This window comes from Aspergillus flavus, chromosome 2 (genome assembly GCF_009017415.1).
Source record: "Aspergillus flavus chromosome 2, complete sequence".
Lineage (NCBI taxonomy): Eukaryota > Fungi > Ascomycota > Eurotiomycetes > Eurotiales > Aspergillaceae > Aspergillus > Aspergillus flavus.
The window spans coordinates 2,004,084-2,025,084 of NC_092409.1; the positions used below are offsets into that span (position 1 = coordinate 2,004,084).

General features: G+C 46.1%; 8 protein-coding genes across 8 annotated transcripts; 2 read left to right on the forward strand and 6 right to left on the reverse strand.

Annotated features, from left to right (window-relative positions):
• Window positions 1–123: 123 nt before the first annotated feature.
• F9C07_1210363 (autophagy-related protein 22-2) lies at window positions 124–2,518 on the reverse strand. The gene is made up of 2 exons (XM_071507765.1): window positions 2,170–2,518; window positions 124–2,082 (listed from the first exon to the last, which is right to left on the reverse strand). The coding sequence occupies exons 1-2, from the start codon at window positions 2,324–2,326 to the stop codon at window positions 392–394; spliced, it is 1,848 nt and encodes a 615-aa protein (XP_071363681.1). The 5' UTR covers window positions 2,327–2,518; the 3' UTR covers window positions 124–391.
• A 1,631-nt stretch (window positions 2,519–4,149) lies between these two features.
• Window positions 4,150–8,191, forward strand: F9C07_1211507 (mediator of RNA polymerase II transcription subunit 14). Its single transcript, XM_041289502.2, has 2 exons — window positions 4,150–5,174; window positions 5,234–8,191. Exons 1-2 carry the CDS (start codon window positions 4,470–4,472, stop codon window positions 7,850–7,852), a joined length of 3,324 nt encoding a protein of 1,107 aa, XP_041142503.1. The 5' UTR covers window positions 4,150–4,469; the 3' UTR covers window positions 7,853–8,191.
• Window positions 8,192–8,596: 405 nt separating this feature from the next.
• Window positions 8,597–10,855, reverse strand: F9C07_10092 (putative DNA polymerase epsilon subunit B; the record flags this gene model as incomplete). Its single annotated transcript, XM_041284645.2, has 1 exon — window positions 8,597–10,855. The coding sequence occupies one exon, from the start codon at window positions 10,853–10,855 to the stop codon at window positions 8,597–8,599; it is 2,259 nt and encodes a 752-aa protein (XP_041142504.2).
• Window positions 10,856–11,334: 479 nt separating this feature from the next.
• F9C07_10093 (cell cycle-regulated histone H1-binding protein) lies at window positions 11,335–12,774 on the forward strand (the record flags this gene model as incomplete). The annotated part of the gene is made up of 2 exons (XM_041284642.1): window positions 11,335–12,417; window positions 12,487–12,774. 2 exons carry the CDS (start codon window positions 11,335–11,337, stop codon window positions 12,772–12,774), a joined length of 1,371 nt encoding a protein of 456 aa, XP_041142505.1.
• A 332-nt stretch (window positions 12,775–13,106) lies between these two features.
• On the reverse strand, window positions 13,107–13,808 carry F9C07_10094 (yippee family protein; the record flags this gene model as incomplete). Its single annotated transcript, XM_071507339.1, has 1 exon — window positions 13,107–13,808. One exon carries the CDS (start codon window positions 13,806–13,808, stop codon window positions 13,107–13,109), a length of 702 nt encoding a protein of 233 aa, XP_071363682.1.
• A 392-nt stretch (window positions 13,809–14,200) lies between these two features.
• On the reverse strand, window positions 14,201–15,000 carry F9C07_10095 (ornithine decarboxylase antizyme; the record flags this gene model as incomplete). Its single annotated transcript, XM_071507340.1, has 3 exons — window positions 14,201–14,417; window positions 14,488–14,906; window positions 14,968–15,000. 3 exons carry the CDS (start codon window positions 14,998–15,000, stop codon window positions 14,201–14,203), a joined length of 669 nt encoding a protein of 222 aa, XP_071363683.1.
• A 388-nt stretch (window positions 15,001–15,388) lies between these two features.
• On the reverse strand, window positions 15,389–18,911 carry F9C07_2127449 (DWNN domain-containing protein). The gene is made up of 4 exons (XM_041289495.2): window positions 17,875–18,911; window positions 17,358–17,658; window positions 17,204–17,304; window positions 15,389–17,132 (listed from the first exon to the last, which is right to left on the reverse strand). The coding sequence occupies exons 1-4, from the start codon at window positions 18,044–18,046 to the stop codon at window positions 15,802–15,804; spliced, it is 1,905 nt and encodes a 634-aa protein (XP_041142507.1). The 5' UTR covers window positions 18,047–18,911; the 3' UTR covers window positions 15,389–15,801.
• On the reverse strand, window positions 18,912–20,845 carry F9C07_2127451 (glutamine amidotransferase/cyclase). The gene is made up of 3 exons (XM_071509092.1): window positions 20,823–20,845; window positions 19,301–20,768; window positions 18,912–19,241 (listed from the first exon to the last, which is right to left on the reverse strand). Exons 1-3 carry the CDS (start codon window positions 20,828–20,830, stop codon window positions 19,152–19,154), a joined length of 1,566 nt encoding a protein of 521 aa, XP_071363684.1. The 5' UTR covers window positions 20,831–20,845; the 3' UTR covers window positions 18,912–19,151.
• Between the last annotated feature and the right edge of the window lie 156 nt (window positions 20,846–21,001).

The following is a 21,001-nucleotide window of genomic DNA, read 5'->3' on the forward strand; positions in this document are numbered from 1 at the left end:
TCCTAACGGACTCCGTAGCTTCATATCCCACTTATTATGCGCATACTCCGGATTAATCGTAATATACACGTATTCTGCATGAGATACCACACGCAAAAACACCTCTCGTGTTGATTCAGTAGCCAGTTTCTATAAACCGTGACCTCCAGTTCCTGCCCCCTGCCCTAGCTAGAGATGAGACAAAATATTACACGTCTGTCCTCCTACGGCATACTAACCACGTTGCAGGACAGCCCATAAATGTGCTCCTGTGCTATTGTTGGCAGTCTGAGACAGAAATGGGATAAGTAGGAACGGAAACAACAGCACAAACCTCTTGTCTATTCGACCCATGATACCCCGATCACATTCAAGTACATGCTGGTGTAAGAAGGGCTAATGTTTTTAATCATCACTCACTCTGCACTACAGCGCTTTCACTATCGTTCCGATCACAAGGCACCGCTCCATAGGTAGGCGCATTGAGTTCTTGACTACCTTCCAACTCTGCTGACAATGCAAGCGCGTCCCTTTTTCCGCGGTCAACATCCACAAGGAGCATGAGCGGCAGTGGGAGCAGTATCAGAATAGCAAGGAAGACAAATGCAGGCCTAATCTCCCCATAGCGGTCTGTGACTATGCCAACGACAGCTGGGCCAAAGATGCTCGAGCCCTTGTCGGTGATAGCGTACAAGGCGTAAAAGGCTGCTTCATACCCAGGGGGTATCAGTTCCCCAAAAAAGCTTCGGCAATATGAAGATAGCCCACCCATAACCAGACCGTACACGATGCTGAGAGGGAACATTTCCCATGGCTGCTGGAGGCCAAGAAATCCCAAATCTCTAATTGCTGGAATGAATCCAAGAAGGCCATAGAGTGGTACAAGTTCAAACAAGATAATGCATGCGATGATAGTCTGTGATGCGCGAAGATTGAGCAGCCGAGATATATAACTCCAGGAAAAGGCACCAAATACCCCAGCAAGCATTGCGACAACGTTGATCATACCCAATGCGGCAGGCTGCATGCCCAGCTGAGTTTTAGCAAAAAGAACGGCTGTGCCACTAACAGTGGCAATTCCATCGCTTAAAAGAAACCACGATGCAAGGAATAACATGATATCTTTCAGGCGTCGTGTCCGAATCACAGTACGACCCAGTGACTTCCAAGCATGAATGATATATCCAGGCCATGAGTGTTGTTTTCCGTCTTGAGCACACGATAGTGGTGGACCGGGACGGGGCCGTAGCCAAAGTGCTGCCGGTATCGTGAAAACAAACCACCACAGTCCAATCACAAAGAGGACAAGTCGCAATGAGAACGTCGTTTGATGAGTGCTGATGACAACCAGAATGCAAACTATCTGTAATAAGACAGCACCGATATAACCAATTCCAATTCCATATGAAGATATTCTCGTGGAGAGTTCCAACTCTAGCGATGTATCTGCGAGAGAGACACGGGCTGCATTCTCTGTAATTGTTCCATTGTCGACTTGGGCGGAGCGAAGCAATGGAGTTGTGACGTTATTCACATCGTGGGAAGTGTTACCCCAGGTATCGTCACCCATTGCACCCTGACGGGATATTTCATTGCGGCCCCTAAGTAAAGATGGATGGTAGCGAACTAAAAGCGGTAGGAACGAATTCAAGAGTACAAAGGACGCTCCAAAACAGGTATTTGCTATAATTGCAAAAAGAGCCCCAAGGAGGTAGAGCTTTGGTACAACTGAGAGAAATGACATTGTGGAAATGGAGCCAACGAGAGCGAACGTCAACAAGAAGACTTTTCGATAAGTCCCATGGTCTGCAGCACCTGACATTGATATTATCAGAACGGCTTGGACTAAGACACTCACTGAGAATGTATACATGGCGAAGCTAGCAGTATTAACCTCTACGCCAAAAATGTAGACAACACACTGGCTTGCACCTGGTACATCTCGACCATAGCGCAATGCATTGATAAGGGTTTGGCTCAATGTCTCATGTGGCGATAACTGCTTCGGAGCTTTCCAAGTTGCCTGACATGGAGTTACTTTGTCTGAAAGAAGGACGCCGCGATCTCGAGCCATTTGCTCTAGCGTAATAGGGAGGAAAGAGCCTAGGTTGTAGACAGAGATTAGACGAGCCACAAAGAAAGCTGACAGAGGTAAATTCAGTCGGATACGTTGCTCGGCGTCGTACATACCCATGGCACATACTGTGAAAACTTCAGCTGCCCAGCTATAGCTATACCACCCAGCAAGCTCCTTCCTACTTGTCGGACGCGTATCATCTCCCGGGTACTGCGGAGGCGACAGCCCTTCATCTTCCCGCATACTGCTTCTGGGATAAGTCATGGACATTCATATCCTAAGGACGAAAAAAGTATTGGTAATCGAAGATGGTTTCCGGTTAATCGCTCTTCTGCACCTTTCCAATCACCCGGGGAGGGAGGGGGGGGGTGAAGCGATATAGTACAATAAGTAGAAGGCAGACTGAGAGGGTGAGAAAAAGCCATGGACGAGGAGGTATGCCTTGATGAGACATACCTTGAAGTTTCGCTTTAGACGAAGGTCAGGTGACGGCTGGGGTGTGATACTTCTAGAAGAAAAGAAGGTACGCGGAGAATATTTATTTACCCCGTAGTTGCTTGTTGTAGAGTAGAAGCGCCCTTGAGGTGATTTCTGGTGTGAGTACAAAGTGAAAGGAATTAACAAGGAAACGCAAGATTCGGTGCCCGCTTTGCAGTTAACAGACGGACATGTAAATGCATAAAAATCCTGTCCAAGAAGCCTTGAGCTCCATACCCAATATATAAAAATGGCCGTTGCCGTATATATCCAGAGATGGCGAAGAAAAACCCAGTCCAGCAAGTGATAGGTATGGAGCTGGGCGTCGATAGCTTCCGACTCTGAAGGGGCAAGTTATCCGCATGTCTATACGGAGTATATTACAATACCTTACCGATCAGGATGGAAGCAACAGGTAGGCTTGGCAGCTTCAGTACCAGTACCTTCCACAAAACATCTCAGTACTGTATTTGGCTCATAGCTATTGCAGTGCTACTACTACCAGTAAGTAACCCAGGAACTTACAGGGTATAGTTAAAAATGTATTTAGAATACATCATAGTACCGATGTAGGAATAGTTGCTACTTATAGTTCTCTGTCATAAACATTTACACCAACCAAACTATGTATGAATACTTGTGATCTAATAGAAATACATAGTAAGTTAGTAACTATATACTAGTCAGATAGTACAGTCTTGCTAGTAATTATTGGACCTAGAGCTATGAAGTTTCTATCAATCTTCTATATTCAACAAACTATAGTATTAAACTTGCATTAAATAAATGTACTCGTTTGGAATAGATATATAAATATATATCCAAAATTATAGAACGATTATCATATCACTAGGTAAATTCTATTGCTTCATGGACTATACTAACGAAGTACAATGTGGATCATAATTAGATTCTCTCTTATTGAACAAGAGGAAAAGAAAGATATAGATATTATTACAATCATAAGACCCAATGAAGACTCTCACTATGTAAATATATTTCAATGATTGTTTATTATAGCTGACTATAGTTTAGGTTTATTATATATGTTAACAATTACTTTTACCCTCGTATATTATTTTTATTTAATAATAAGTAAGTAAATAGCTAGATTTTGGTGTAGAATAGCCAATACTTCCGCCACTGTATCTATGCCCCACAAGGCACAAAGGCACCAACTATTTATGTAGCCACTGTTCCCGTGTCCCCAGCGTTCGCATTGCATCGCGCCGGCTTCCATCTTCAAACAACTCACTTACCTACAATCTCACTCTTTGTTTGCACCGATATGATCAGATCCACCCTTAGAACTCTCTCTCAATAGGGCCTGTTGGATATCCATATGTCACTCAGTTTCTGATTGTATTGTACAAATTGGTTCTGATTCACTCCAGCTCCCCGCTTTTGTGCTTTCCAACTCTAATATCTCCCAGACGGTCTTGACCCTAGATGCTCCGTAATACCTTTTATCTTAACTGTGACCATTAACCCGAAGAGTTGCATTTTCTTAATTGTCACAAATTCGCTTTCGACTGGCCTATTTGCAAACGTCATTGCCTCAGCTGGAAGCAAGTTGATTATCCAGAGAAGGCCCTTGGCTTTCTCTCTATCTCTGTCTTTCTTTGGCGCCCTGCGACTTACCTCGTCGCTCAATTGAATATACACGCGTGACAAACCTGACCTTGGGAAACCATCGCAAATACCTTTGAATACCGCTACGTCCGCCGAGTCGAGATATTCCCCCGCTTCGAATGGGCATACATGGCATTGCGCTGAACCCCAGATTCAGACGTAGGATATATCGTCTGCTTCCCTTCCTGCCCCACTCGCTATTTCGAACCCGAAAAAGCACCGCCATCAGGCCGTCGCCTTTACTGCGCAGAGGGTGAAGGAGGGGAGGGCTTTATAGAACAAAATCTCCACTACGCGTCCAGACATGCCGGGGGTCGTCATGGATAATACAAATATTGGTGGAGCCGGACAAGGGTCAGCTATTCATGATTCAAGAAACGGTATGCCGTCTTTGACACCGAATATCAATCGAAATTCCGCCTTTGGCGACTCACATGTGGGACGAGTTCATATCAATGGTATGACGAAAAATGCGGTTGACCCCAGTCAAGCGGAAGACGCGTCTACGGTCAATATTAAATCGACTAAATCCATGGAGTTGCCGGAGTTGCCACACATAACGCAAGGCTTTTTCCCATTCTCGAAGTTGATCAGTAGGTCTGTGCAACAATCCTGGAATGATCTTTCCGACTTGATCACGGAGATGGCAGACATCAAAGTCTCACCTCAAGAACAAAATTCTTTGCAATTGCCCGCCAGTGGCAAGTCCTTTGGAAACCAGAGCCCAGAAAATTTACGGAAGAAAGCACGGATCCTTGACTTTGCACACGCTAAGCGCGCAGAGTTCATCAAACTCCTTGTCTTATCTCAATGGAGCCGACAAGCAGCTGATGTTAGCAAGCTAATTGACCTTCAAAACTTTATCCGTACTCGTCACCAGGCCTACATGGGCGCACTGCAAGGGATTGGTGATATGAAGCGAGATCTGGTACAAGCCCAAGTAGCTAATCCGGATTTAACAACGGCTCTCGAAGTCTTGTCCAAGGGTAAAGTATCTTCCATGTCAGATGTGCGCTTCATCCTTCTTATAATATATTTTGATATTGACGTTAACTTGTTTATGTTTAGCTTGGGTATAAACCGCCTAGATCGTTGACTGGCAAAGACACGCTCAAAAGATTGCAGAAAATCAATAGGATTATAAGTGTGAGATTAGCATTGTACGATTCAGTCCCTCGCGCCTTTCATTCATATAGCATCCATGACGGCCGAGTCACATTTGTTGTGCCAAACGAATTTGAACTTGATCTTTCAATCGGGCAAGAAGACGAATCTTCTCAGTTATATTTTGTCGACATACGGTTTCTCTTCAACCCATCGTCACCGAATCTTAAGGGTCGAATATTCAACGAATTCGATGTCAAGATCAACGACGCCCTTCGAAACAACGGCCTTTCTGGATGTTTCGATTTATTGCATAGTCTCGTTCTCACTAACAAGATCAACATACTCTTTAAGCAGGCTATGGAATTGGCACGAGGCCTCTGGTACGATGTCTTGCGGGTTGAGCTTTTGCATCGAACTCTTGTTGTACATTATTGGACGCAAAAAGCTGGAGCTAAAAGTTGGCTAGAGATTGGGATCAAGAGCGGTAGAATATGCGGTGAGAATGATAGCTACAGGCATCCTAACTTGGGCTTGCGCTGGATAAGAGACGGCCAAGAAGTCGACAGCGAAGAGATCGAGTTCAACACGAAAAGCCTCTCTATGGAGTCTATTCTGCGAAGCGTCATTGCGCTGCATATTTCTCACATACTCTCCTCGGCCTACTGCATCATAAGCGAAAGTCTACTTTACTCTGCCGGCAGATTATCCCTGCAGGCTCAATTGACAAGAACTGAGCCTGGAGACTGTGGACTGACTATCCAACTTACGGAGTCCAGGCATCTTAGTGTTTCTATTGAGCCGATGTCGGGAGCAAGCATTATATCAGCTACTCCCAGCGCTCAGGAGCGACTTGACAATGATCGCAGCTCTGACAAATCTTCCGCCGAGGATATAGCGGCGCGTGTTGCGCGACTTCGGTGTATGGCTGCGATAGATGAAATTGAATCGAACGTCAAGATGTTGGGCTTCGAAACAGTGAATCCCAGAAGTTTAAAGATCGATTTCCGAAGACTGTTTCCGAACAATGTTTTGCGGTTTTCTTTTTTCTGGCATCATCTCTGGGAACGTAACTGGATTGTAGCAGCAACAAGCAGCATGGACGGTGACAACTGGTGGGTGGTGCAACTTCAGACGACAACGACAGCAGAAAGTCATTCAGTCTTTGATGCAAGCACACATATCTCGTCTACTCTTCGTTCAGCCCAGGCTATAAGCGGTTCATTCTTTCATGTGAACCAGAATATCGGCTACCCCTCGTTTGCAGATTTGGGGCATTATCTTTCTGGGATATTAGCAGTTCATACCAATGCGCGCTATTTAGCGGACCTACAAACCGTTGACTTCTATCCTCCTCTACAACGACTGGTGATTGAACCAAACCTTCAAGTCCCCGAGATCTTCATGCGTTATGAAGCGGCGAATATTCCCGAAGTGTTCCGGATAGCCTTACCTAGTGGGCTAAAAAGTAGGGTTCGTACCAAAGGCACGATCCGCCTCGCGTTTCATGGGGTAGATCCTTGCAAGAAGGTTGCCACTATAGTCGCTTATGGGAATTTATTAATACCAATCAAAGCTTTCAGCGCTTTGAATTCAACCAGGGACCATTCGCTGGTTTTCCAAAAGAGAGGTACTGGCTTTGCTATCCGCCTGCTGGCCCCGCCAGGTCGTCCTGTCATACCCAAACTCATGGAAAATTTGCAAAGACTTGATTGCATCTTGTCAATTTTCGAGTGCCTTCAGCGAAAGAAAATGGAAACCCGATCTCTGTCGCTGTCACATGTCACTTTTGCCTATGGCCCCGAGAAAGACCTGCTCGCCACCCTGAAAATCGAAACATCCATGCCGTCAAGTTCTATGGAGCTTGATCCTATTTTTCTTGCGTCTCGAACTAAATCATTGTTCCACTTGCGCTTAGGCCTATCTTTTGAATTTCCAAACCCACATCGTCGCATCCAGAAATCCATTGAATCCACATTGAATCACAGCACCACAGACGCGGGTCTAGACACTGTTGCTGAACTTCTCTTGCTTACACTTCCATTAATGCGAGCCCTAGACCAGATCTTGATGAATCCGTCTAACAGGCAGCCACTAAGGGTGCAAGTGACTGTCCGTAACGCGAAGACATTTCAGATTCACTACCCTGGCCAAAGCTTCCGCTTCCAATTAGTTGCCACTCATCACCTCAGTCACATGGTCTGGATACTGAAAGAGCTAAGCAGCCCTAAGGAAAGATCAAGCCAAGATCAGCTCAAGTTGAGGCTTCGAGAAAGGTTATATAATTCCAAGGGCGATGGCTGGAGAGGCCTGGGTAATGGAGTTGTCGCTGAGACTGGCAAAGTTGGGAATCTTCTGACGGAGCTCGACAGATGTTTCGAGGCTAGCAGTACTCCAGGTTTGACTCCCGAAGTGAAAGCCAGCGGCTCGAAGAGTTTTAGTCAACAGTTGACGGCAGAAAATGGAAACGTTGAAGGCACGCTCAGTGAATCAGCAACATTGATCCCTACGCCAAATGCTACAAGTACTCGGCACAAGACTGGTGACACAACGCAGAACGCGGACATTATTATGATTGATTAGAGTCGCAAAGCTTTCTCAACCTCTTAACATATTCGATTGCCTCGTCACGTGCCACTGTATTTTTGAATTATCTCCTCCTAACGGTTTTGTCTCTCCCTGGGTTCAGGATGTGTCGCGACCGCCGCGATTGTAGCTATGTGTACAATGATTTGATTTACATGATTTATCTTCTTACCCAGCGGTTTTTTCCCTTGGGATTCTACCTATTATAGGAGTGATTCTCGCTGGCGCTATATCCTGGAAGGAGATTTCCGTTATGAGCTCGATCAACGAAATTAATGCATTGTGTTAGCTTCCTATGGCAAAGTCTCTCAGAATTAAGGCGTTAGTTACGGGGGGTTGTACTTTCTTTACTTTCAGTTTCACCGTTTGTCATGCTGTATTATTATCCATTCTTTGCCGTTTACGGGCAATTTTGCGGGCAATTTTGCTTCCAATGACTAGTTTTTGAATTATTATAAACGTCATTAGCACTTTGTTGAATACATCGAGTTTAAAATTTGACACATACGGCACCGTCTTGTTTCCGTCACTAGAAAACATAGATCCTGTCAACCTCTGCTACAGCTCAAAAAGTCCCGCAAGGTTTATATCTAGCCGCAGCATTGGATGGAAATTGAATTGTTACATGGTTCCAATAGTTATGTACTACATAGTCCAGTCTTGCTCTGTCACGAGTTAAGTAAGAACCCAGACGCGCAAATATGGATGTGGTCATTATTTATTATCCCCATCCTGATGAATCTAGTAGCGCAACTCTCTCACCTTTCCTCGGTTTTTGGAAACATCATATTCAATCCACCTCACGGAAGACAAGTCACCTTCTGGAATAAGCTTCCCGGGATTCATTACATGGCATCCTTCATAAGTCATACAAAAAGGCGCCGCTTCAGGATCGGCTAGAATGAAGCTTGAGGGTAATGGGTACAGCTGCAAGGAGGACGCATAGTCCCATAAGACGGGTCGCAACGAGAGTGGGAAAGGCGACATAGTGCCCTGATCCAGAATAGTTTTGACTAGCTTTCGCGACATATTGACTGCAGAAGGCATCGGATAGGATTCAGCTCCTATTCGTGGCGTCTGGGTCTCAATGTAGCCTTCAGGTGATACGGAACTCTTTTGGTTATCCATCCCTTCATCCATTACTGTAGACCTATCAGCATTCTGTCCAATGCTCACTGCGCTGCGCCTCAGCCGCCCTGAAATGTCATCGCGGATTATAGCGATGTCATGGACCGGTCCAAAAAGGGTGATCCGTGAGGGATTCGTAGTCCAGATAGCTTCGCCAATGGGTTCGGATAACTGAGATCGGTCTGACTCAGCATTCGCCATAGCAAATGCACGCTTCACTCTTGAAGTGAACAGTTCAGGAACAGCTTGACGTGGGATAGCAGAAGCAGCACCAGCTGAAAAGGCAGATGGCCAGGGGTCGTTGTCGCCCGGCACAAAAACAAACGTAGAGTGCTGTAGCAGAGATGGGAATTCAGATAGTCCCATAGCGAGCGAGTCAAAGTATTCCTTGTACTCAATACCAGCTGCCTGGCCGCCACCGTTGATCATGGCTTTCTGAACAAAATTCCCGATTAGAACAAAAACGATTGGACGTTCTCTCGGTGCTAAGTCATTATAAAAGCCGAACAGCCTCTTCAGTGCGTCCACCGTCTTCACATGGTCAAGGTTGACCTCGCTCATGATTGCTATTTTCATGCAACGGGAGTCATCCGCACCCCCATGCAAGTTCTGTAGGCATCTCGCCTGGATATGTCTCATACGAGGTCCCCGTGCACGTTCGCTTCCAACCCCCAGAAAGTCTACCCAACCAAACCCCCCGCTAGAGCTCACTTCCCCCGTGGTCTGTCGACTTTTGGTCCCCAGTGACATTTCCCGTCTTTCGCAGGGAGGTCCACAAATAGAGACTCCGACGAATATACCTCCAATAGCACCTCCAACCCCAGTATTTCCACCCAAGGTCGACCCTTTCACGTTTTCTTCTTCTTCGTAGATCCCGTCGACGAGCACTATCATACCAGGCGCGAACCAAGCGCCATTCTCAGGTATCATCCGTGCATGACTCAGTTCCAAGGCGATACTCCCTGTCAAGTCGGTAAGGGACAAATCACCCGTTGGGGAAACTGAAAGCATGCCAAGAATCAAATGTGATGTGCCACTCCTGCCCAGCAGGTTTGCGACTGGAGTAAGCTTGTAGCATTTATTAGGAGCAAAAGACGATGAGGATCGGGATAATGAAGGTACGCTAGAAGAGCCTAGTGACAGTTGAAACGATTCATTTCGTAGTAAGCGCTGGTGAATCACATTATAACGATCCCGGAACAAGGCAGTCTTATGAGAGGGCTGCGGAAACAGAGAAGCCTTCGACTTTGCAACCTCGAAATATTTCTTGTCGGCGTTGTATGTTAGACGTGGAATATCAAATGCATCAACTACCTTGATCCAACTTCTCGGGTGAGAGGAAAGGTTCGAGTCCCCGTGTTCTCCATCTCCTAGGGTCGACGCTACAGAGGGAGACAAATGTAGATTGGGGTGCATGCTCTCCCTATTCCGAGACGTACTCAAGGACACGCCATCTGTTGTAGGGGTCTTGCCAGCAACAACCCTACCCCCACTCATATTCCCTTCAACGGTTTGTAAAATCGTTTTAAGAGAGGCACCTTTGCCTTCTTCGACAATGACACCTCCTCCAGCCTTTTTCCAGCTTTTAGCCACTTCGTCCAATACTCGCTCTGCAAGGCCTTCTTCGCGCCATCCTGACCCGCAATTTTTGCCCACGAAGGTAGCTAGAGTCTGTAGTGCAGATGATGAAATCGTCAAGTTATGTTTCCGGGTGAATGTACGGAAAGCAACGGGCCGAAGGGTGGAGGGGGGAAGTAAAATTGGCAGTATAGACGTCCTCGTAAGAAGAAGATTGGATTTGTTTTTTCGCAAAGGGTGCGCGGGGGTCGCGAATGCAGGAGATGATGAAGGGACCGGATCCGAGTCCATCATTACGCATTCACATGTATCTCAATAGTTGTGGATTATTGGCTTTTATGCCGTGGGCACCCTTTGACAAATTTTTGGCTAGGCGACAGGCCCTATAAGAATAAGTTGGACTTGCGTTATTTGTCGATCTCGCCGTGATCGCAGTATCAGTCGCCAGTGCTACTAAGCAAAACCCACAAGCGACGGCAATCTAGACTGGGACGCGTGATAAATTAAACAGAGTGAGTGGCGCGATTACTGACGCGACCCGCGCCCGTCTGGAAATAAGGTCCGTCATCGAATGCCAAGAGATAGAACAACTATTTCCTTCTTTATCTTTTCGCGCTTGCACAACCCCTGGACCATTGTTCTTTTCTCTATTGGATCTTAATTCTTGTTTCTCAGAAAACTACTTCGCTTGGTCTTTTTACTATCTTTAGCGCCCTATTCACTTTACCCCGTCATTCTTGGGAACGAGATACTTGTGACAACAGACCGCGGCAATGGCAGAGTATGACCATGCGGAAATGAGCGATGCACCGCTTCAAAGTGATAACGAATGTATGAGGGCGTACTTAGCAAACCTAACTGAGCGAGCTGCCGCCAAGGATGCTGTCAAAGATTTCAACGCTGCTGCTGAGCTTTATTCTGAGGCCACAGAGCTCCAGGCTAAGTTGAATGGGGAGTTGTCGCTTGACAATGCCGACCTATTATATTCCTATGGAAAATCTCTCTACAATGTTGCTGTGAGCAAGAGTGATGTTCTTGGTTCCAAAGTAGCCGGAGAGAGTCAGACACAGGTACATGATCCGTTCACTGTGAAAACTTTCTCGTCTGGGACAGCATCTGGAGGCGATAACCTTGTTCAGGATGCAATTTTCAATGGACTAGCTCAGAAGGAGGTGCTTCCTGGAAAGGCACAATCCCAGAAGGTCGAGGACAAGCCATATTTTCAGTTCACAGGAGATGAGAATTTTGACGCCTCTGATTCCGACGAGGATCAAAGCGATGGTGACGAAGGTGCCGAAGAAGATGAAGATGACTTCGCCAATGCTTTTGAAGTCCTTGACCTCGCGCGCATACTCTACCTCAAAAAATTAAACGCAACAGGAGAAGAACAACGTGGAAAAGGCAAAGCCGCAGATCTGCCTCCTCATATCAAACAAATTAAGGAGCGCCTTGCAGATACATATGATCTCCAGGCTGAGATTTCGCTAGAAGCTGAACGTTTTACGGACGCAGTGACTGATCTCAGAACGGCACTTGATTTGAGACAATCTCTGTTTCCAATGGAGGATCCATCGATCGCCGAATGTCACTATAAGCTTTCGCTTGCTCTGGAATTCGCTTCTGTCAACAAGGAAGATGACAATTCTGCTGGTGGCAAGAGCGATAGGACGATCAATGAGCAAATGAGAAAGGAAGCGGCGAGCCAAATGGAAAAAGCGATTGAAAGCTGCCAAGTGAGAATGGCTCAGGAACAGAAGATATTGGATAATAATAGTGCCATGGAGGAAGACAAAGCAACCGCCATGAAGAGAAAAATAGCCAATGTGAAGGATATCATAGCAGACATGGAGCAAAGGGTAAGTTCCTCTCAACCATCCGAACCTCGATTCTCATCCTGAAACCACGGATATCTCACTGGCCTACAGCTTGTTGACTTGAAGCGTCCCCCGGTATCACTCGAAGATAAGGAGGAGCAGAATGAAGCTATGTTGAAAGGTATCTTGGGTCAGATAATGGGGCAACCTCCTTCGGAGCAGATGGTACAGTTGGACAAAGCTACGAAGGGAGCTAATGATCTCTCTGCGTTTGTTAAACGGAGATCAGGTGGTAACCAACAACTGGTATCCACACAGAAGCGCTCAGCTCAGGAAAGTGACCAGGAAAGAGATGTGAAAAGAACACGAGTCGGCAACAGAAATGGTTCCCCTTCCTAAGCATTCATATATTGATTATTGCCTTACTAACTGTCTTTCTTATTGCTTCTGTGGGCGCTGAGAAATAACGAGTTAGCTCTCTACCACAAAAATTTGCAGAGACTACGGAATTACTTCAGGCAAAAAAGATGATACCCATTCCAACAAATTTTCAGACTTATGGGAACCTTGGAAATGCACTTGAAATCGTTATAGCTTAAACATTACCATTAGAAAACTCTTTGCGGGGTCGCCCGCGCAGATTCAGTCATAAAAAGCAACATGAGTAGCAGGGCATCAAGATGCCGCGATTGCTGAGAGAGAGAGTGTGTGTGAGTGAGAGTAAAAGTGCTTCAGGGCGTAAGGCCAAAAATCGAGGTATGACGATCCAATTTGCGGCTTCGCCGCCGTATAGCCAGACCAGGGCTCCAAACACCGGCAAACAGATCTTCGCATTCATCTTCGTCGTGACTATCAAACTCCACAAGATCGCCCGGTGTATCGATCTCAAGTTTGGCAGAAGTCATTGGCTTAGAAGATGCAAAAGGCTCGACATATGAAGCCGACTCCCATAAGGAGGACGTCATAGTCCGTTTAGTTTCCAAAATGAATTTGCCAACCTTGTAACGTTGCGCTTCTTCTTCAGCGGCAACATATTTCCACCCAAGAATATTCCCGCAGAAGGCACAACTGATATCACCAACTGTATGGGCACCTGTGACCAGTTGACGCGATACGGGTTTCTGCATTATGGTATTTGGGAGCGTTTCTGTCGGTGAGCACGTTGTACTGATGGCACAGGCGATAGGTTCCGCCGACACGAGATACGCGCGGCCATGGCGACCAGTGAACCCTTTGCTGATGATCTGAGAAGTCAAACATAGGTCCGTTGCGCAACGAGAGCATTGAATATATGATACTTGGCCACCCAGGTATTTCTGGCAGCTCTCATCCATGGGCGAGGGTATGGTAGAGGGTCCGGTAGAGGACGAGCACCCCACATTGCGTTGTCGAGAACGGAACACGGTTGGTGGGAGAAGGAACTTGGGGAACATAAAGAGTGCTAGTCTAATGCTGGTGTTTGATATTGTAGCTTTATTTTACCGATAGGAGGGTGTAGCTGAGATCTACTGAATCAAGGAATCGACTCGTTGCGCTTCGAGCAGGAAGTCAGTGTTAGTTGTAATGTCATACTGAGGTCATACCATACCGCCCTTGAGGGGAGTAACTTCCGCTCACTACCGAGTATACTGTCATAGAGATCACCAATAGTATTTAAATCCATTATATTGTGCCCCACTGCCTGTACTAAGTAGAGTAACGATGTAGCCCCGTACATTGTGTTAAATCCACTATGAGCGCGGAAGGCAAGCCTTCCACCGTTAACCACTAATCTGACGACATACAATGTAATGTTTCAACTTGCTATAAATTGACCGTCGCACTGCTAAACCTCAGCACGCAAAAAAAGCCACTTAGCACTAAGCGACAGTTCGACACAATTTCCAGCGCTCCACGGTTGCAGCGTTGTCAAGTTAAATCCGCACCATCCCAAATTCCTCACAACTTCAAGCTCTGCTGCACCTTGCGAACGCGGAATGCATGCAACAATCTGAGAGCACCCAAATTCAGAGAGACTTGCTAACTCAAAAAGGGCAATTAATCTGTCAAACGAGCCGTGAGTCTCCGTTGTGTTCTTTATGATCTACCCGTAAACCCGAAATTAAAACTTACCCAGTCTTGAGACCTTGGCCCAGTGCACATTCACTAAAGAATATGAATAGGACACGCTCGTCATCTGAACTGGTCACAAATCCTCGGTATATACAATCACTTGTATAGTCCAACACCTCAACCCACTCTTGAATTCGGCTATGCTCGTAACCTGAATTATTCGGTTGAACTTGATACGCACCTGCCCCAAGCGACTCTTGTCCAGAGAGAATCCCCTCACCAAGGAAAATCACAGACAATGTGTCGCAGAAGAGCCTCTCACACTCTTCCGGGATAGTATGCGCTGCCTCCCCTTTGTATTCGGGTATAATATTACCCGAAAGACTGCTCTCCATTCCTGAATGGGTAGAGAGATCGGAGGGGGGACTTGGAGACAAGGTTTTCGACCCTGAGGGGACCTCAGGGATACCACTGGGCTCCTGTGGAATGTACCATATGGCATCAGTACAAATTAATAAAACCCGAGTTATGTATACTTACCGGCCCCAGTCGTAGTGTAGTAATGGAAACCATTAACTCTCGATGCTGACGTGTTGACACTATAGCAGCTCGCAAGTGCAGAAGTTTGGAGAGCTTTATCGGGAAATCGCTGTAACTGATTGTAGGTATTACTGTTGATATTCGTGTACTTAGCCATGGTTGTGGTAGTCGCCCTAGAGAAAGGGTTATTATATATATATATATATATATATAACGTCGTATAGAGGCTGGGATGTCTGTTTTGGTCAGACACTGGTAGCCAGGTTTGACGGAGACCAACTAGAAAGGGCCGATTGGCAATAAAAAGCAACTATGGTCCAGGTATAGCCAAGATAAAATAGCAAAAGATTAGGTTACTGGTGAATAGATTATCTGTAGTCTGTTGGCCGATGCAGGAGACAATGGAAGAAGGGGTTCTTTGGGCTGTACGAAGTAGTCGTTCATTATTATTTGTCATCTGACTTGGTCGTTCATTCGACGTCACGTGTTAATGACTAAGATGAAAGTTGTGCTGAGGAAGGAAAGCAGAGTTAGATTATTCTCAGCGTTACTCGGTAGATATCATGTCTAGAATCAATCTAGAGTAACCTCACAGTCAGCACGACCTTCACAAGACGCCGCTCCAATCCACCCCAATTCGTGTAATACGTGAGCAAGGCAAAGCCTATGGTGAGTGTATACATCACATGTGTAGTATATACAAACAAGAAAGATACACCATGTGAAAAGAAAAGAATAACTCCTATGCACAATAGAAGATGTCCCGTAACTCCCAAGCTGACATGGACCCAAAAGTAAAAGACATGAAACAGAGTGTGAATCTCCGTAAAGCGTTTAAAGCTCTCGATAATCACTAGGCCGTATCCTCCTATATCTTGCTTGATGTCGTTGTGGATTAACTGGCTGGCGGAAATACGCCGTATCTTCTTCGCGGGCATACGGAGTGCTAAATGTAGTCCGCTGTTGGTTTGAGAAATGGCCCATACTTGGTCCCTGTGGAAAACCTAAGCTCTGTTGCATACTTCCAGCCATATGAGATATGGGAAACATATTCACTGGAGAGTCACCCACCCCATTGAACATATTCGTAGCGCCGTACCCAGAATTAACCGCACCGTTTGTGCCGTCACCATATAAACCATTTGACAGCGGATTGAAATTCATACCGCCCATGTGGTTCCAAGTTTGGGCGATATTATTAGTGAAAGCATTAGATGAAGCTAAGCCAGTCGAGTTCATAAACCCCATCCCTTCTCCCGCGAATCCAGCATCAGGGAAAGCCATTGAAGGAATGCCTTGGGCCTGCATGAAATTGAATCCAGCAAAAGGCATTTGTTGGCCGAAAGGGAGAGACTGAAATCCAGTAGAAGGATCACTGACTTGTGAAGACGATGTTTCGGTAGACTTAGGGTTATCTTCGGCTTTCTGCTTCTTCTGTGTGGAAGTTGGGTTTGACTCTTCGGTGGATTCGCTAAAAGGCCCATCCTCCGCAGGCCTTTTCTTAGAATGTTTCGACAAATTTTCCCCAGTTGAGGCTGGTGACGACAACTCAGCTTTTCCACTTGAATCGTCGGTTGAGGCATATGGTTTGTTGTTTGACTGATTCTCTTGGGCTGCCGATTGTTTCTCTTTTTCTTTTTTCAAATCCATCTTCTCAGCCTCATAAGCCTTAATCTTTGTGACAGCGTCATCGTCTGCAGACAGATTATCCAGTAGGACACCTTCTGTTCCACATCCAGGACAGACGAAATCACTCTCGATTAATGCATTTGTAATACAGTCATTGCAGTAAGTTCTTTGGCAGCACGGGGTTTTTGCGGGTTCTAAGAACATCCGTTTATCAATTGGGCACTCTAGCCCACGTGCTTGCAACTCCTTGCTATATTCTGCAGCTGCAGCTTCCGCGGCGGCAGCGGCTGAAGCCTTAGCTTTTTCTTGGTACAATTCCCAAGCCGCCTTGTCTGGTTTAGCAATGACAAAATCACCATCAGCATTAACCATAACGCCTGTATTCTTCAAATCTTCATTGGAGCCATCTATCGTGAGCGATTCCGGCTTTTCAACTTTGGTTTGCAGAGAACGAGGTATACCAGTTGAACGTTTCACTCGGTACTTGCCATCGAACTTGGGATCATTGTTGGTTGGGCATGCTTGAATCCAATGACCTAATCATGAGCTTTAGCCAAACTGCAACCATCGACTTCGACATCAATCAGGGAATGCGTGCCGAACAAACCTTTTTCACGGCAACGATAGCAAAGATATCCGGGAGGCGGAGGATGGTCGGGGACATTTATTGGCTTTCCTCTCCCGCGACCAAACGGAACGGGTGTAGCACTATGGACATTTATTAGATTAAGTAACTATGTGTTTGGACGAAGTATGCTCACTTAGCCATCTCTTGCTGCTGTTCTTTCCATTGATTGGCCTGCAAGTTGAAAAGCGCATTTATTTTCTCCTCTTCGGTCTGAGCATTGTTAAGTTCTAGGACACCGTTGCTAACTGTATTGGTAGAGTTGGATACTGTTCGGCTCGACGAAACTTGGTCATTACGAGGAGCATTGCGCGCATTTATAGGCATTTTCCCGGATACGTAACGAGTAGCACCGCCTTTGCCAGGTCGCGATGCAGGTAGCCTCCGGGCTATAACGGATGTCGAACGAGGTATGATTGTGGTATCGTCATCGTACTCTAGGTCACGAATATCTGTTAGCAGCTCATCTTCCTACTCCTTTTTTCCCTCTTCTATTGTTCGATCTCCTCCTCTCCCGCTCCTTCATCGTCTCCGCTTCCCCCCCCCCCCCCCCCCCCCCCCCCAATTTCCTATTCCTAGCATTTATCCTTCTGATTGCCAACGTGCAAGGAGAGGTGTGATGAATTCAAGAATAATCGGTTCGTTCAACTTACCTTCTCCAGTGTCTTCATTGTAGATGGACAGCTCGAAATCGGTTCCGTCACCCAGTCTACTCTGATTGATAATTTCGCGTTTCAATTCAAAGACAGAGATACCGGTGCCATCAAAAGTCACCCTTGAGGGTTCTTTTTGAGATTTGAACTTGAAGTGAACAGAGGATGACATTGTATTCAATTGCACGTCCAACGAGAGTGTTTGCGAATGTAATTAAATCAAGATTAAAGGGGTATCTTTTGCGAAAGGATACACAACAGGAAAAGAAAATAATGCAAAAGGAACAGCACTTGGGAAATGTGTGGCAAACAGCCAACGACAGATTTTGATTCGTGAATCCTCTTTGTTATAAGACCCTGGAGATCGCAAGCCCAATATCTATTGACGATATTGCTCGAACTCATAAATTTAAAGACTTTTGCTGAATGCTGGATGGTAAGTGTTCAAACTGCATACACACAAGACCAAGTCTGAACGAATACAAAGTGAAACAGTTTGCAGTACTGTGGTAAATAAAGGTGAGCCACAAGAATGTTTCTTTGTCCTAATGGTTTCTTTTCTTTTTGCTTCTTTTTTCATGAAAGAATTCTCCGTTCAATAGATGAATTAGAGCTTCTTAGTCTCCTCTAGCCTGTAACGTGCAGCCTTGAATTGCAGCACGAAACAGGGGCTTGGGTGTCTTATTGCAAGGCAGAATTCATGCACAGGAAGCAAGGGTGAGCAGTTGATATTTGGGTAATACCAGAAGCAAATGAAGCATGGGCAGGTTGAGCAGCGAAAGACTTTTGGCAACAGGCACCAGCAGTGTCGCGCGACAAGATACCTGACTTATCCGAAGATTACGACTCAGTACAGGATCGAGAGTATAAAGATATGATAGTATATTTGTAGAGTGAGCTGAGAAGAGGAGAAAACGAGGAAGAAGAAACCCCAGGAGCTAACAGGCAGTAACTGTGTTGTTCAGAGAAGGCGTAAGAGAAACGAAAGACGTGCTAGGTATGAGTTTGATGGGTAGGATCAAAGCGCACTCGGAAGTGGTGGCAACCAAAGTATCATTAAATCACGTGGTCTAGAGGCCAAACTAGTCTGACCGCCTTACGGAGTATACTTTCGTACCTCGGCGAATACAACCTTGAACCTTCATTCATAATGCAGTAGTACTATGTACAGAGTACTAGGCCCTAAATTGCGCAAGGACCGTCTTGTGGGATTCTAGATAGCTAATTTACACCCTTTTAACTTAAATGACTCTAGTATTTACATACCACCAAAAGGGTTAGATGTCAGTTTCAGGTTTGCGAACCAGAAACCCTTGGCCACTTAAATAGTCTTTGACATCGCTAACAGTATATTCACCACGGTGGAACTGTTGACTTCATTAGCTGCTGCTGCGAAAGACACGGGCAATACATGAGATTAACATACCATGCCGGCGCCCAGTGCTGCATCTGTAGTAGTACGCTCGAAAACTTCCGCAAAATGCCCAGGATTTCCGGCCCCACTGGAAGCAATGACTGGTATTTTGATAGCCGTTTTGACGTCGTTGATTAATTCTAGATCGAAACCGCTATTGCTTCCATCTTTATCAATGCAATTCAAAAGTAGTTCCCCAGCACCCATGGCCTCAACAGCTTTTGCTAACTGCCAAACATCCAGGTCCCGGGCCTCTCTACCACCTTTGATGGTGCACTGGTACCAACAAAAGCTTTGCCCTGAGCTATTCGGATACTGTGTCCTGATGGTATGATGCTTAGTGTCTTCAGGACCGTTGACGTATACGCGTTTAGGATCGACGCTCACAACCACAGCTTGGTTTCCATATGCCCTTGATATTGTCTCTATGGCGGTTTTCCCAGACAATTTTTCGCCGGCTTCGTAATATTGCTCAGCTGCAATAACAGCATCGGAGCCAATGCTGACTTTATCCGCCCCAGATTTGAAATACATGGTGGCGACGTCAAGGGCCGAGATGCAGGTGCCATCTGGATCAATGGTGTCCTTGATTCCACCCCCAATCGTGAGAGGTACGAACACAGTTTCGGATGCCCTTCTCAATATTTCCAGCATAGGTGTGTCTGCCACTGGACAGTTTCTGAATGAGGTTATGTTCAGAAATGTCACTTCGTCTGCCCCTTGCTCGTAATATTTTTTAGCCATGTCGACTGGCTTTCCCAGATTCCTTACCTGGCCTCCAGAATTCACGCCATCCTTCTCGCGTACATCATATTGATCGCCTTTCGTGACGACGAGGTCACCGGAGTCGTTCGTGCGGACATCGAGACAAGCAATAACTCTGCGAGTCAAACCATACTTCTTCTCACGCGAGACCGATGTGTCTGGCGTAGGTGATTGCATCTGGTCACCATCCAAGAAGGCACGGATAGTCCGCAAGCCAGCCTGCCCGCTCTTCTCTGGATGGAACTGCGTGGCGAAAATATTTCCCTTTGCTATCGCACCTATGAATTCCTCCTCGCCATATGTGGCTGTAGCAACAGACCAACCATCTTTCTCCAGTACACCAGGTGTGTAAAATGCTGCATAAGAGTGAACATAGTAATATTTGCTGTCTGGGCTCAATCCACAGAAACTTTGAGCTCCTAAAGGACCAACACTGGTGTTCATGGCAGAATTCCAACCTATGTGGGGTACACTCTTCGCACTGTCATCGAATTTGCTCATTCGCTTTTGTATCAGCCCCAACCCGGGGACATCAGGGTCCTCCTCGGACCCTTCAAACAGTGCTTGTAGACCGACACAGATCCCCATGAAAGGTTTCCCAGAATCTATGTGCTTCTTTATCGGTTCTAGATACCCGCCCTCTGAAAGCTGAGAGAGACAATGGCCGAAATGGCCAACTCCGGGCAGTATAAGTTTCTGCGATACGATTAATGCACTGCAGGTATAAACAAGGAAAATTTATCTTGGCTGATGAAAGAGATATACTCACATCCGCATTCTTCAGATCTTCGGGATTTTTAACCCATTCAACATCATACCCAACTTTGTTAATTGCATTCACCAACGAACGAACATTCCCGGCAACATAGTCGAGCAGATGGACGGTGGGCATGGCGGCGGGGTTGAGTCAATTCCACTATTCGAGGGGCTCGCTATGTCAAGGATAAA

Bases quoted from the DNA above. Each gene is read 5' to 3' on its own strand.
- F9C07_2127449 (XM_041289495.2), bottom strand. From the start codon at position 18,046: ATGTCATCCTCTGTTCACTTCAAGTTCAAATCTCAAAAAGAACCCTCA. The intron at 17,659-17,874 runs GTAAGTTGAACG...TTCGTGACCTAG, and splicing joins CAATGAAGACACTGGAGAAG to AGTACGATGACGATACCACA. The intron at 17,133-17,203 runs GTTTGTTCGGCA...GCTCATGATTAG, and splicing joins CTATCGTTGCCGTGAAAAAG to GTCATTGGATTCAAGCATGC.
- F9C07_1211507 (XM_041289502.2), top strand. From the start codon at position 4,470: ATGCCGGGGGTCGTCATGGATAATACAAATATTGGTGGAGCCGGACAA. The intron at 5,175-5,233 runs GTGCGCTTCATC...GTTTATGTTTAG, and splicing joins AAGTATCTTCCATGTCAGAT to CTTGGGTATAAACCGCCTAG.
- F9C07_2127451 (XM_071509092.1), bottom strand. The intron at 19,242-19,300 runs GTATGTTAATCT...TGAAGTCAACAG, and splicing joins CAGCACTGGGCGCCGGCATG to TTCCACCGTGGTGAATATAC.
- F9C07_1210363 (XM_071507765.1), bottom strand. From the start codon at position 2,326: ATGTCCATGACTTATCCCAGAAGCAGTATGCGGGAAGATGAAGGGCTG. The intron at 2,083-2,169 runs GTATGTACGACG...TCTACAACCTAG, and splicing joins TTTCACAGTATGTGCCATGG to GCTCTTTCCTCCCTATTACG.